Below are 16,354 nucleotides of genomic sequence, written 5' to 3'. Positions count from 1 at the left end.
ACAAATTAAAATAACTATGCATAAAGCAGTTCTTGAGACATTACAGCATTCAATATCCTCCCAAAGACAGCAACAGATCAGGCTTGCACCTCTATTACGAAGTATTTTATAAGTGAATGAACAAGACCACCAAGTAGCTGTTTGGGAGATTTCTTCTTAGGAAGCATACATTTCCAAAGAGCCTGTTACTGCTGTTAGGGTCTCTCTGTAAGCCATGGTTCTTACTTAGGGATTGCCTCTAACCACAATCCTTTCCACACACAAAACTTTCACCCAAAGTTACTGGTGCTTTCAACCTTTGCTAGCCGGCTCATGTGGGGCTACAGACAAAAGCCCAAGTCAGGCTTTCAGTTTCGCTGGTAACCCACCACTTGTGGTGAGAATGCAGGCTAAACTACCTTAATGCTAAGAGTCCCCCAAGGTCTTTACAGAATCAGATATATACAGGGCCAGAAGGGACCTTCCCACTCCCCACCCTGCTGACAATGTCCAGAAAGAGAAAAAGATCTCCCACAATTCACTGGGAAAGATGCATATAGCAGCTCAATTTACTGCAGCATAAAGAACCATGGGATATGCCCCCAGAAGTCTTAGTACCACACAGGTGAGTAAAGCACCACTGAGCCTCATACCTGGGCTAGGCTAATCCATATGCTAATCAACTAACTCTACAGTAGTTGACATGGGTGAAGGCAATCTATGCCTTGTATATCAGACACCAGCTGATGCCCCCAGATATTTTAGGCTTCAAGACTTTTTTCCCTTACAGCCATGTGAGAGCCCCGATTATCTTGATTTTCTCAACAGTCTGGATTTGACTAAACATATTTTAGTACAGTGTCCATATGCTAGGTGTGCCACAGCTTTTCCAATGATAACATGGGACAGGACTAATATGTGCTATCTCCTGTGATTTATGGGATCTAGAAGTGACTTCATGGACGAATGCCAGGTTTGCCCACCAAGAACCACTTTATCAGCATGAAAATTGCACTACCAGCAGTCTAAGGAGAGAGCGTCTAGTTCCAATACTCATCAGGCTGACATGACTGCTAACAAAAAACCAAACACAAAAAAACCTGACAGAGGGCATACAGAGATACTGTCTTTAAGAGAATCAAGAGAGACATTGGGATGTCTACATCATGCTAAACATCCTCTTGCAAAGTGGAATCCTGAGTCTCTGCTGAGGACACGAGAGGATGCTTGGATAAAGCTCCATACCTGAAGTGGAAGTTCTTCCTACTGGACATTTCCAGTACCGTGGATATATGTGATACACATCTTAAGCGGGGCACCTTCAAACTCATACTGACACTATCGTGAAGAAAAGGTGTTCACAACAGTAACTAAGTTATGCTCAAGCTAACTGTGTTGTGAAGACACCCCCTAGCATACAACGTATTTTACTGATTTTGGTGCAACTCCACTGTGTATGGCAGATTTTAAATTACAGTAACATTACAAGATACATTCTATTGTTGGATTTTATCTGGAAACTGAAAGGGTAGAGATTACCCTGTCCAAATATCTTGTCAAGTGGCAGCCAGCTGGTTTGGTAGGAACAGTGGAAATGGTCATGTTTATTAGGTCCGATAATTAGGGTCCTCCATACTCTGGGACAACGGGACAAAATTCTGTAGCAAACACTCCCAAATGCCATGAAAAGAACTCTTAGCTTCTGCAGTCAATATTTTTGTTTAGATCTCCGTAGATACCCTTCATTTCCATGACCTGTTTTTTCCAGAGCCCTGTTATCTGGCTCCATCGATTACAGAGCAAGGAGAATATACTGTAACTGAAATAAATCCCACTTCTGGGAAAGCTGGAGAACATAAGGGAGATGCAGACAACTCCTAAGAGTGCACAAGGACAAAGTCGCTGGTTGCTTGGTTCAGTAAATGCCAAATTCTTGCATCCCTCCTTCCCCCACCAATCCCCAAGATGCCACAAATTCTGCAATCTTTGAATCTCCTGACTGAGATGCAGGGCAGATGAATCTAAGAGCTATTGTTTCAGGCCTTCTGTAAACTCGGAAAGACAACACTCCATCACCTTATTCTCAATTCACCTTTTCAATGTTATCTTCATAATCACAAGATTAGAATGTTTGGTTTAAAAAAGTTAAAATTTTGGAATAAAATTCTGTGGTAAAGAATGAATTCAGTGGCTGAGGAATACACAGGACCATCTGCTAATAGTAATGGTCTCTTCAAGCCTTGTCATCAGAATCACAATCTCCTGCAACATGCTGACTTTCTGCGTTGTCCTGGACAATGGCAAGAATGGTTAAAAGATATACAAGCAGATTTGTGTGGCAGGACTGGTACAGCACATCTGTGGCCACTGCTCGTTGATCTCTTCTGGCAAAGTGGCTTCTTAGTTATTATGTTTGGAAGAAAATTGTTGCTAGCTTGCTAAATTCTCTAGTTATGTGCCAAACCTCTTGTTACAAGTTCCATTCTGCCTCACCTACTGTTTACCTAATTGACTGTTGGTTGTGTGTAATGTATTGTGAACAGGGTTCTTCTCTGCCCAAGTCACCCAACCTGATCATCACATCACTAGATGATGTATGAATTGATTAAGTGCTGCACATATTGATCTTGCCATGATTTGACTTCAACATTTATGTGAGGCCACCATGAGACACTTACATTAACTCTCCAGGTCACCAAACATCCAGTGGAAGGGAGAAGAAAGCCACAGTGTGAGGATCTGGGAACTGGTTGGTACTGTGACTTCACCCTCCATTAACGTGGACTACCCATTAGCGGTCAAGGTAGTATGCAGTCCACCTTGCACAAAAGCACTTACAGCACTTATAATTATTCCAAGATACACACATTGCAGCAGTAACCAGAAACCTCACTGGTCTGGGGTGACCAGTCTGCTGTGTGCTCCTCCCCAGCCAAACAATTCAAACATTTGTCACCTCCACATAATATTTTGTGACACTTCACCTGGGGCTGATCTTGAAGGCCACCTGGTAAAAAAAAAGTAAATGGGAAGTCAAAAAATGGAGCGAGAATGGCAATAAAGAGTAGACCATGTGTGTAAGGCACCAAAAGGAGTGTTTTTGTGCACACGTCTATGCCCACACACAAGATTTTATTTTAAAGAACTAAGCCAATAAAGTTGCATTACGCAAAGCAGAATACAACTTCAGCTACTAAGCAAATGCTGAAGATGTGTGTTCTTCCCCTCATTCACATATGCACCATTAATGAAGGATTGAAAATTAGACCTTAGATCAGTGTGAGATTTCCTATACCAACTCCTGGATTGGTACCAAAAGAGTACTGCACTTGTCCAAACAATCCACACCAGACTTAAGGTACTTTTTCTCTGTCTGTCTGTGCTAGAAATGAATGCCACCCACCACTGGAAAGATGGGGTGTCCACCTATACAGTGGTGGACTCTATTCATTTCCAGCTGGGGCAGCTGAAAAAAAATACCAACTTTAACTTAAGTCATTCTAATTAACTTCATGCCTCAGCTCCCCATCTCCATTCCAAACCAATTTTAATGACTGTTACCTCAAGCACTGAGATGGCACAAAGCTTTTTAAAGCTACCTGAAGCTTAAGAATTCCAGTTTTCAATGGAAGATGACGACAAAAAACACAAACTTTTTTTTGTATTTCACTGGGTTACTTAACCTCTTCCTGAGCATAGAAACAGCAACTCCGACAACATATACAGCCTATGGGATCCTAACCTTTCACCGCTGCGCAGGATGCTGCAACCACAAAGGTATAAATAAGATAAAGAACTACCTAAAAATCCAGCTTAAAAACTCCTTTGTATCTGATTCTTTATGATGTATGCAAAAGTTCTGAAAAGTTCTCTCTCCCCTTAGAAAGATCAGGAACATGAAGTCTGATGTTTTGTTTTGCTGGAGGACTTATAGGGTTCTTAGATATGTTGTGCGTGCTCTCATTTTAATTGCAAGGCACAAGTCTTTAACTGAACCTTTAACAAAAACACCCTTTCTCCTATATGTTAATTATGCATCATAGTTATTTTAATCTATTTAAAACTAAAACAAGTTGACTAAAAGCTAAAAGACTAGGACTCTAGTACAGAAACAACCAAGTGAGAAGCAATTTGATAGGTATTTAAAATAATTAATGCTACAAATGTGAGACTTACCCTCACAATTGAAAGACATTACATTTAAGACAGGGGAAAGAAAATATTTACAGTTGAACTTGTGACAGTTTTACAGTCTGTCAGCAGATTAATACTTAAGGATCCCCAAAACGTCCACTGTTTTATGAATCAGGATTAAAAAAAGGTTATTGTCCTCTGCTTGAGGGTATAGGCAATCACTACTTGCCTCAACTGGGAATAAGTTCTCCGATAAGCACCTTATTCCATAGTTGTCCATTACCTGGAGATTTTTGCACCTTCCTGAATTAGATGTCTGGTCTGGTAAGTATGGCAGTTACTGTACTTCTAATGACAGACAGCACTAGATGCTGGAGAAGGAAAAACAACCCACGAAAGTCAGAAGTCAAAACCTCCTAGATGCTTTGATGTGAGGCTGAGCATAATCTTAAACTGACATTTAAATGGAAGCCCACTGAGATGGAACCATAAAATTATCAAGAATACTACAATTTTTATCATTCATGTATTTTGGCCCTCTCAGACTACTACACCTTGTACTCCCAGGGGAATTGTGTGACAATTAAAATTCTGCATATTTTATTTGTCAAAACAACACAATAGAACCACACCAGTTTCAATTAGTTTGAGAATTTATTTCATTTCAAAATACCTGTCAGCAAGTAAGCCTAACAAAACAGATCATTTCCCCCCTCACCCCCCCCCAAAAAAGTCAGGAAATGTTTTGACAAATAGATTCCTAACAAGGCATATTAATACAGAACTTTGAGTAATTCATTTAAACTACAAAACAAGAACATATTTCCTGCATCCCTCAGAAGCAAAGGCTTGGGGGAGTCAGGGGCTGAGGGAGAGGGAAGGAGCCTGGAAGGAGGATTGTTGGGTGTGGGTCAGAGAAGTATGGAACAGGATGGTTTGTTTTTTGTTTTGGTTGGTGGTGGATTGGTAAGGAGTTGGGAAGCCTCGCCCATGCAGACCCTAGCTAACCCCTCACCTCTCCCCATTCAGCCAGGCAGACCTGCCCCATCCCTGTGTGTCCCTGCAACCTCCCTTCCCCCATCCCCATGTGTCCCTGCAGCTCCCTCCCATTCAACTCCTGGCTCTATGCTGTCACCCCCACACCCCAGTCTGTACCTCCACTAGTCCTTCTGAACCCCAGTCTGTGACACCCCATCTCGAGCAGCCCCATGTGCCCTGCTCTGTCCCGACTGTGAGGAACGCTGTCTTTCCATCCCTCTCCGCCCACTGACTGCCATCTCTTCTGGCACCATGGCAGCCCCTGGTGGGCGAAAGGTGTAACTGCAACACCTCTCCAGTAGAACCTATATTTTGCAGGGGGGGAGAGAATATCTGTGGGGGGACAAATTCTGCACAGGCGCAGAATTCCCCCAGGAGTAATTTTTCTGTCAACTCCTGTCTGAGCATATGACACTCAAAAATGTGTTTTTTTGAACACAATGCTCAACAGCTGAAGGGGATGGCTTAGGACTGGTCTACTCACAGAAATTGCACTATTTAACTAAATCAATGCAACTCTTTTGTGGTATTACCAAATTAAGCTAAATCAATTTTAGCCACAACCCTATTTTAAGAGGCCTCACAGAAGTAAGTTATAATTTAGAAGCTAATTTAGTTGAATCCATGCAGTGTGTGTAAACCAAGCCCTAATGTTCTAAGCTTAGTGTTTAAAACAACAAGTCTTTCTGGAGCCACAATTTCAGTACTGTCTTCCTCAGTCTCCAAAGAGCTCCAGTACTGCTCAGAGCTTTGACAAGCTTCAGTAAGAGTGCAATCTGACTGGGGTTTTGTAAGTTTTTACTGCTACTATCCAAACCCAGCACTGACCCTATTCATTGAAGATGAGGACTCAAATCAAAGCTGGGAGGGTGGTGGAAGAGAAAGCTATGATGCTGGGGAGGAGGGAGGTGTAGAATCGCATTTCCTCAACCCATTCTCCCTACAACCAAGAAGCACGTAGTCGTTCCACATTTCCAGAAAACAAAAGTTGTAAGGTGTCAGGGAAACATCAAGAACACAGAAGGGTAAAGAGAGAGACAACTTGATTCATTATAGAAAGGAAAAAACAAAACTGTTTGCATAGTCCCTACCATAACGAGGCTCCGATCCAGACTGTGGCCTCTGAGTGCTACTACAGTATATATTTTAACAACAGTGGGGTCTGAAGCCAGGAACAGAAAACAGGTATAACAAAAAGCAACAGATCTAGTAAGTTACAGATTTTGAAGTATCAGTTAAAAAGCTAAATGGCAATGCATTACTTTAAATTACAGATTATATTTAAAAGTTATAAAAAAAACAAGTGTGCATTCTTGTGCCACAAAAATCCCAGAATTTTCCCAGTTTATAAAGAGAATCAGGGCCTTTTCCTCACTAGAGCAAACAGCACCATTCATTCCACACACTTTTTTCTCCGATCATGAATGGCACCCAACGCATACGTTGGAGATAAACTATGGACAGTACAGAGAAGCTACTCAGTGTAGGACAGGGGTTCCCAAACACTGGCCAGGAACGGCAAACCACAGCCCCTGGGAGCCGCAAGCGGCTGTACCTGCGGATGCTCAGGTAAACAAAGCGTCTTGTGGCCTGCCAGGGGCTTACCCTGAACAAGTCGCAAACCAAGTTTGGGAACACCTAGTGTAAGAATACGCTTGAAGAGTTTATAATAATTTTCAAATATCTGAAGAAATATTTAACAGATCAGAGATCACTGTTCCTTGTACTTCCACATATATGAAAAGAAGTAAGTCAGAAAGCTTTCCAGATGCAAAGCTGAAGTTAGCTTGAAGAACTGCTATAAAGCATTACTGTTTTCAAACTAATATTTTATTTAAAACCAACCTTGTGTTTGTCAAGTTCTGATATGGCAGAATACAGAAGGAGACATAAGAGCACTTTTATGGAAAGCCTAAATGGTTACCAACAACAGTGCTGCAACAGACAACCATACAACACTAAATACTCACCTTTTTAGGTACACAGGCTCACATCTAATAGATTACTATATATGCATGATTTTAGAAGATGTATGGTAACGCTCATTTGAAGGAAAGATCTGAGTTTAACAACACTTAAAATTTAACACTGGTTTATCAATCACTTTAATAGCATTGGAAAATGGCATGGAGCTGTTAATTTATATTGCTCAGTAGCAGTGGTCACCAACCGGTTGATCCTGGAGACTCTTCCAGTTGATCGCAATCTCCGGCCGCTAAAAGTCCAGTGGTGTAACGGGGCTGCTGCTAAGGCAGGCTCCCTGCCTGCCCTGGCCCCACACCACTCCCAGAAGCAGTCAACATGCCCTCCCGGCCTCAGGGGGGCAGAGGGGGAAAAAAAAAAAGAGGGTGCAAGGGTCTCTGCACGCTGCTCTTGCCTGCAAGCACCGCCCCTGCAGCTCCCATTGGCTGGGAATGGGGAACTGTAGCCAATGGGAGCTATGGAGGCAGTGCTGGCAGAGAGGCAGCACGCGGAGCCACGTGCCCCACTCCAGGGGCATGTTGGCTGCTTCTGGGAGCATTGTGGGGCCGGGAGCCTGCCTTAGCCCCACCAACTAGGAGCCACCAGAGGTAAGTTCCCCCTGACAGGAGCCTGCACCCCAACCCCCAGGCCCTCCTGGAGCCAACACCTCATACGCAGTCCTGCACCCCAAATCGCTGCCCCAACTCTGAGCTCCCTCCCAGAGCCAGCACCCCATACTTCCTCCTGCACCCCAACACTCTGCCCCAGCCCAGAAGGCCCTCCTGCATCCAAACTCCCTCCCAGAGCCCATACCCCCTCCTGCACTCCTCATCCCCTGCCCTGATCCCCCTCCCTGAGCCTGCACCCCACACCCCAACACTCTGCCCCAACCCGGAGCCCCCTCCTGCACCAAAACTTCCTCCCAGAGCTTGCACGTGTCACCGCCTCCACAGGCTCAGCCCAGAGCCCTCTCCCACACCCTGAACCCCTCAGCCCCAGGCCAGAGCCCGCACGCCCTCCCAAACCCCAACCCCGTGAAAGTGAGTTGAGGGTGGGGGAGAGCAAGCAACTGGAGATGGGGGGGACGGGACACAACCTTGGGGAAGGGTAGATCCTAGGTTTCACTTAAATTCAAAATGTGATCTTATGCATAAAAAGGTTGGAGACCACTGCTCGACAGTGTTTGAAGGCAAAGCGCCCTTGTTCCTCGTTGAAACACCCAGAGGCAAGCCACACAGAATCCATATCTTGACATGCCACTTGTTTATTTTTCTCTCTTTGATGAACTTTTTACTAAATTTCTAAGTCAGACATGAAGCCTTACCAGGTAATTAAGGACTTGTTCACGCCATACACTTTGCACAGTTGGCTCAATGGTGCAAAACATTTAAAAGCCACTAATTTAAGCCTTGTTTAGTTGAAATATGTGGTGTCAAAAGTCCTATTTTATTATCTTCTCTGATAACAGTATACTACTAACAAGCTTCTCCCCTGTTGAGGGAGGTGGAGCTTTTGGGTATGCTGCTTGTGGAGTTGTGATTTTTCACACCCCTGAGCCAGCAAGTTAGAGCGCTATAAAATGTAAGTGTAGCCAAGCCCTAAGTGTGCTATTGTAGCACTTCAGCATAGGTCATGTTTGCACTGACAGGAGGGGCTCTCCCATCTGTGTAATACACCTCCATGAGAGAAGCTAGGTGGATGGAAGAATTCTTCCACTGGCCAAGCACTGTCTAGAGCAGGGGTAGAGTCAGCATAGCTATGTCTCTCTCAGGGGTGTGGATTTTTCATACCCAATACTCATACCACACCTGAGAGATGCAGCTCTGCCAGTAAATTCCTAGCGTAGACCAGCCCTAACAAAGAAAGTAGCCTTGATTTCTAGCAAGACTATTACTATAAGAATTAAAAATAAGCAACCCCACATCATTGGATTACAATCTAAATATGTGGAGCAGTCAGTTGTGCCAGTATAATTCAAAAAATCTCTGATAAACTATTATAAACATGGACAAATTCTCCTCTCATTAGTATAAGGATCAGAGTCCACTGATATCAGTGGGGTTTCTCTCATTTATACCAGTTTTATATTAGGATATCAGGCTCATTCATTACATCTATTTTACTTCATTTAAATGAAGTACTAATCTGTATGTATAACAAGCTTTTAGCAAGCACCATACTGGACACTTTGAAGCGCAGAATTCAAATGCACACTAGCACTTGCTAATGGATTTTGGCAATCTCCTGTAGCATGTTTATTCAGTTGTCCCCCGGTCATTTGTTTTCAGCTATCTTAACAGTACCTTCAACTGACCACAACTAGACACAGGCTATGGCAACACTACACAGTTTACAGCTTAGTTTACAGCTTACAGTGGCAGATGCTCTAAGCTGTATTTTTTGTGCACATTGTCTCTTCTACCTGCTTCACCACTATTGCATTCTATGAGTTAAAATTCAGAGTATAAATTTTTTTCAAAGTTATGACACTCGAGGTAATAGTAGTAGTTAGCAGTGGAAGATGGAATTCCAACCTCTTCCTCAAGACTCATAACAGCCAGCTCTTCATGAACAGCGTACACACATACACACAGTTTCAGCGTACAACTGATCTACTAATATATTTTGCTGGAGGGCAGGTGTTAGTGTGATTCTTACAGAGAAGACACAGCAAGTAACAATTCTGCACTGATTGTTGCCTAGCTCTTCCAGAAATCTACAAAACACTTCAAAAGTACGGGAGAGAAAACAATATCTGGAATAAAACACATTCGCAAATCCAGAAACAAAATCAGGTTGATTCCTAACCCTGCAAGCACAACCGTCCACCATCCCTATCACAAAAGGTTAAAATGTTGTATTACACTGGATTTTACATTTTCTAAGAATTTCTTTGACAGGTGTAAACTCCCCGCCCCTAAAACAGACGAACTGAAAGAACATCTGACACTGTTATTATCAAATGGAAAAAGGCAGAGCTGAAACATTTCCAAGCGCACAACAGGATCCACAGGCAAACCCTCCCCCACCCTCCAAGATGCTGCCAAGGACCAAGGCTTCTCCGACATAAGATCCACCCCCTTCATCCAGAGCTGCTGACAAGAGATCCAGGCTCCTATCTTGGTTATTTCTAAGGCCACTATCATTTTGGTATCTGAGCACCCTCTAGACAGAGAAGAGCACGCACACACACACAAAAAGTCATCAGAAAGGTGTTTTCCTCTCTTAGCCTCCACCCCATGTCAGGCAAAGTACCCACCCACACCCAGCCCCTCTTGCAAAGGGCTTGAGTCCCCAGTGCAGAAGCACACCAGGGCTGGCTCGCCCACTGGGCTCACTTGGAACCAGGGAAGTCATAAGTGCCCCAATGAGGCACAGGCACCCACCCCTCGGCAGGCAGCGCCCGTAACCCTCCCACTGCCCTAACGACCAACTTGCAGCGTGAGCGCTGAGGCAGGCGTCGCTGAGGCAGCCATTTATTCCCCTCCGCCCCCCTCATATAACGGTCACGGGCTGAAGTACACGCGTCATCCGGGGCTGCGGCCCATGTTCAGCATTAAAATGCAGCCCAATGGGGCCCCGGGTGTGCGGCGGACAGAAGGGAGGGGAAGGAGGGAACCGGCAGGCAGAGCGAGACGGGGCGCGGAAGGGGCGCTGGTGGAGGCGGCTGCGAGGGAGACGAGGCGGAGAGCCGACGCGGAGAAGTGGGAGCAGGGAAGGGAGAGAGCCGATGGCAGGGAAGAGAAAGCCGGGGAGAAAGAGAAGCGGGGGGGGAGGAGATGGAGCCAATGGGGGCGAGGAAAGGAGGCTGGGTTCACCCCGCACCGTGCCCGCCCGCACACCCCGCCTCCCCCTGCTGCAGAAACTACGCCATTGCGGCCTAGTCCAGAAACCAGCAGCGCGCTGCCTCCCTCTCGCTCCCCCTCCCCCCCGCCGCCATCTTGGCGGCCGCCGCCATCTTTCCTTCCCCCCGCCGGAGCCGGGCAGGAGCAGGAGCAGCAGCAGCGCAGACCCCGCCATCTTTTCGGGGGAGCCGCCATACTTGCCCTGGCGATGAACATGGCGGCGCCCATCACACACATCAAAACATGGCCTCCCTTCAAAACAAAACCGGCCTGGCAGAGCTGATGGGCGCCCGGCGGGGCCTAGGGCTCGGGGAGGGAGGGGCCCGGCGCGCACTTACCCGAGGCCCACATGGTGACCGAGAACTCCCCCTCCAGGGTCTTGATCTGCACCTGCTTCTGCTCCCATTTCCTGCCTCCGCCGCCTTCGGCCCCACCGCCGCCTCCCCCGCTCAGGTAACTCTTCTTGCTGCTTTTCTTTCCGCTGCCGCCCTTCTTGACGCGGCCTCCGGCCGAGGACGAGCCGCCGCCCCCACCGCTCTTGCTGCCGGCGGCGGCCACGGTGACCAGGGTCTGCTCGATATACTCGTCCTCCCCGGCGGGGGCCGGCACCGGGATGAGGATCTGGTCCTCGAAACCGTCGTCGGCCCGCAGCCCGTCCGAGTCGTCTCCCCCCACCACCTCCTCACGGGTCTGCACCAGGATCACCTCCTGGTGATGGTGCAGGTGGAGCTGACCCCCACCGCCGCCGCCCGCGCCGCCGCCTGCTCCACTGGGGTCTCCGTCCGAGACGAGCGGCTGCAGCGCGATCATGGGCTGGTGGTGGTGGTGGTAGTGATGGGGCGGGTGGTGTGGGCCGCACTCCTCGCAGCATTCATCCTCATCCTCCTCGTCTTCGTCCTCCTCGCCGCCCACCACGGTCGTCTCGATGGTCTCCACTGGGATGGTCTCCACCTCGATCTCGTGCAGCTCCACGATCTCGGCCGGCATCTCCGAGCCGTCCGTGGCGATGTAGAGGGTGTCTCCCGAGGCCATGGCGGGGCGAGGGAGGGGACGAGCGGGCGGGGGGTCCGGTCCGCTCCCCTCAGCGGGCAGGCGAAGGGGCTCGGGCTCCTCTCGCTTCCCTTCCTTCTCCTCCTCCCCCTTCCACACAAACACCAGGCAGCTCCTCGCAGCCAGCGAGAGGGAGGCAGCCAGCCGCCAAATCCCGGCTACGCTCCCTCGCGAGACTTCCGCCGCTACCGCCGAGACGGACCTCAGCCCCTGGAGGCTGCTGCCGCCGGGACTCACCCTCTCATGCTAAGCAGCCTATCATACCGCGCCTAGCACTGGGGACACGCCCCTTCAACCCGGACAGCCTACTGGAGAGCGTCTGGCACCGAGGCCCTGCCCTTTACCATAAACAGCCTATCGCTGGGCCGCAGGGCACGCCCCCTAGCCCTCCCAGCCTATCCCTGCTTCTTGCGGAAGACCCGAGCCGACAGCGACTAGGGAGGAAGCTGTCATTCTTTCCAGGTCCTTTCTTTTGCCCCTGCGGAGCGGAAACGACGTACGAGGACGGTTGCTATGCTCGTGACCCCGCTTCTCTCCCGGTCTCTGTGACGGGCCGTGGCGGAGCTGCAAGCGCCCCGGGGAACACGCCCCAGGGCTGAGCCGGGGTGAGTCGCCCCCGTGGGGCTGCTGCGGGGCGCTCGCTCGGTGCTCCCGCCGCGCCCCTGGAAACCCGGCCGCACCGGCGGGCGGAGCCAACCGTGGCTCCAGCCTGTTCTTCTAGAGGGCCCGAGAGCTCGCACCTCTCGTCCGCAAGCTCCTGGCTCGGCACAGCTGGCAGGCGACTGTGGGCGCTTCCCTTTATTATTCCTAATGCTGGGGTCAAGTAGCGCTCTCCCAAGCGATCCTCCTGCTCAGTGTCTGACGCTTTCTGACGAAGTTACATCTGATTTATAGTGAAGAAAAAGCACTTGCGGCGATACTGTTTTAGTGTAACGCATCCCTGTGTTTTAAACCGGATGACTCGCCCTGGCCAAAACAACAGACAAGTGTTAACCGGAAGACATGCACCTTAGCAGGAGGAGGGTGCTTTGGGATCTGTGCAACAAGTAAGACAAGAGGGGGAGACTATAGTAAATCTACAGGACTGTACTTTACAAGCTCGGTTAATTACTTTTACCCTGTCACTGCCATGCAGCTGGCTGCTGAAGGAGAAATCCTATACTTTTGTAAAATCAAACGGTTTAGGATCAAAAGTGAAGAACCCCTAGCAAACTGCAAAATAAACGGCTACTTACTAGCTGTTGTCCATTTAAAGGAAAACAAATAGGCTGTGTCTCCTAGACTATTCCACTCCTACCTCATGAAGTGTCTCACTGTCATCAGTGAGTGGAGCACTAGTGTAGACTGACTGCTGGCTAGCTGCTCTGCTCAGAGCAGGTCCAGGCAACAGCAATCAATAACACCAGTAGACAGTGACCTGACTACTCTCCTATCCTTGCTATTATTTAGGTAATTGTACAGTGTTAGAAATTGGAGTGTTTTGTTGTTTGTTTTTTAACTTTCGGGCAGGTAGTACAGTAATGACTGCATTTAAATTCTCAAGGAGGATTTTGGGAAAACCCTGTAGTCTATTTCAGTCACAGATTAAACAGTGTCAATTTAAATTTGGTTCAGAGTTTCCAGTTTGTAAGAATGAGTTCCTTTTAAACATAAAAGCTTATAAAAATGACTCAACAACTTATTCAGAAATTCCACTGTAAAATTGTTTTAAAACTAAGTTTGCAGTACTGAAAACATTAAAATGAAACTGATTAAACAAAAGTGAAATTGATTTGATTGTCATTGTCCACCAGTAAAGTGACAGCAAATGGATTTCAAAACATTTCATTTAATATTCTGTGGTTTGTAATGGGTAAGAATTACTGCATGATTATGATGGTTGTTTCCTTTTAATCCTTTCTGTTGACCTAGGCTAAATCTAAAAATAATGACACCCCCTCCATTCTACTCCACCTAAGTACAAATAAGAACCACCCCCACCAACCAACTAGGCTGCCTAGTATACTTGTGCCAAGTTAATCAGATATGCAAAACTTCAAACATGAAACAGAGTTCAAGTGATCAAAGAGCCTTAATGAAACAAGATGAAATATATCAAAACAAGTAATATGAAAAATCAATTGCAGCTTTTCAATATGATATTAAAAATGTAGTAAATGTAGACTGCAACCAACAAGTATCCTTATTTCCTAATCACTTTTTAACTTTCCCCTCTGATCCTTCCTCCTCTGTTTGACCTGATCTGCAAGCCCTTGATTTTGGTAGGACTACTACACAAGAAAGACCTGTAGAATTGGGCCGATGCAGAGTTTTGTACCTACATGAAGTCCTAATGAAGCACTTCCTGAAGAAGATCCCTATGCAGGACCAGGGCCTTAGATTGTACAGTCTTTGGAGTAGAGGCTGTGTATTATCTCTGAAAAGCACCACAAATCCATACGGGGCAGTTTGGATAATGAAGATCTACTTGAATTTTACAACTGTGTTGCTGCCTACATGCTCAAGAAGGGGGAAAAAAGTTGTTTCTCGGAAGACATGTATACTGCACGGTGTTTTTCAGCAAGCTATCTCATTCAATCGTAAACTAAAATTATGCAGTTAAAATACTGCTTGCCAATGAGAACGCTCCATCTTGCTCCTGTGCAGATGAACAATATTGAAGACAATCTCCCGAATTTGTAGATTTAAAGCAATGCAACTTCTATAATCAAGTGAAATGAACAATAACTTGGTTCACTGAAGTGTAGAATTTAATATGAGTAGTACATTGCAGTTTGTTAGTTGTGTACAATTGCTATGTGGAGTGAACACTACATGTACAATATAATTACCTGCTACTAAAAGTCCATAATGAGTAGAATCAGGTTAGGGAGGGAGGATGGACATGTTAAGTGGGGCATTTTCCCACCCCTAGCAAGGCTTATGCCAGATGGATTTTTCCCCCAAATAGTGACTCCAGGTATGAATGGATATTTTAAGCACTTCTTTGTTTTAGCCTTCTTTCTTCTGAAAACACAACCCCTTCAGTCACAGAACTTAACAGCCCTCAAAAAAAGGACACATTGCTGAAAAGCATTGGCTTTCTGCTGTAGTCATTTCACTTTCTTTGATTCCCCTCCCCCGAACGGCTGTAGACCCTTCCAGTTCCAGCCCTTTTCGTGTTCCAGGGACTTTAGCCCAAACACAGGTTATTGTGTGAATAGCTACAGAGGAAAAAAAATGTCACTCCAAATGCTCTGCATTCATGGGGGTGTTTTCTTTATCTTTGCAAACATGTAAGCATGTGTGCATTTAAATATAAAATTAAACAAATAGACATTAGTTGTTGTCCCTGTTGTAATAAGCTATCTCCTGGGCTGAATAATTGCAGAAGTCAAAGTGTTTGCAATTAGGCATGCTCTAGTTAGTAGACAGAGCACTGGGCTGGATGGGACTCAGAAGATTTGGATTCTTTTCCCAGCTCTGCCACTGGCCTGCTGCATGATTTAGGGCAAATCATAGAAGATTAGGATTGAAAGAGACTTTAAGAGGTCATCTAGTCTAATCTCCTGCTCAAACCAGGACCAACTGCAACTGAATCATCCCAGGCAGGGCTTTGTCAAGCCGGGCCTTAAAAACCTCTAAGGATGGAGATTCCACCACCTCCCTAGTTAACCCATTCCAGTGCTTCATCACCCTCCTAGTGAAATAATTTTTCCTAATATCCAACCTAGACCTGCCCCACTGCAATTTGAGACCATAGCTCCTTGTTCTGTCATCTGCCACCACTGAAAACAACCTAGCTATTCCTCTCTGTGCCTCAGATTCTGTATCTATAAAATGGGGGTACGATACTTAACTTCTTTGAAAAGTGCTTTGAGATATACTGACGGAAAGTGCTGTAAATAAGTGGTAGGTAGGTATTGTTAAATAAACTCATCTTGGAGGTATTATTAGCCCTGGAAATGTTTAATGAGTAAACAAGCATTCCATTTATAACAAAAACATAATATTCACATGTTAAAGGAAACAAAAAAACAAAAAATGGGCAAAAGTGTTGTTAGACTGCTCCTGAAAGCTAGCCTGATTTTAAAATAATTTAACACAGTTCAAGCCCTACCTTTCTATCATGCTATCATCTCTACTTCTCTTCCTACTTTTTTCCCCTCTTTTCTCCTTTTGATAGCCTCACTCCTTCCCTACCTAGAAATCTCCAGGTTTCTTGATCCTCAAATAATGTTTTGGTTTTCAATATTTCGTATTGTGGTAGTGTCATGTAATTAAATTCCATTTTTCATGCACCTCTGACCACACATGCTATCTGACTACTAACTAGTCCATCTATCAAGACTGGTATTCCAAACATG

General features: G+C 46.1%; 1 protein-coding gene across 4 annotated transcripts in view; it reads right to left on the bottom strand.

The window, feature by feature from the left end:
• YY1 (YY1 transcription factor) overlaps nucleotides 1-15,979 on the bottom strand; it is a 43,196-nt gene extending 27,217 nt beyond the window's left edge. For all 4 annotated transcript variants that reach the window (XR_006291500.1, XR_005225604.2, XM_043548536.1 and 1 more), the window contains exon 1: nucleotides 11,297-15,979. Coding sequence is in view for 2 of the 4 variants with exons in the window: in XM_043548536.1 (XP_043404471.1) it covers nucleotides 11,297-11,990 (694 nt within the window). In the remaining 2 variants the exon portion in view is untranslated. The remainder of the gene's footprint in view (nucleotides 1-11,296) is intronic.
• Nucleotides 15,980-16,354: the final 375 nt, after the last annotated feature.

Source organism: Chelonia mydas, chromosome 6 (genome assembly GCF_015237465.2).
Source record: "Chelonia mydas isolate rCheMyd1 chromosome 6, rCheMyd1.pri.v2, whole genome shotgun sequence".
In the NCBI taxonomy this organism is placed as follows: domain Eukaryota; kingdom Metazoa; phylum Chordata; order Testudines; family Cheloniidae; genus Chelonia; species Chelonia mydas.
The sequence above is the reverse complement of the archived record's forward strand: the minus strand, read 5'-3'. Positions and strand labels throughout refer to the sequence as shown.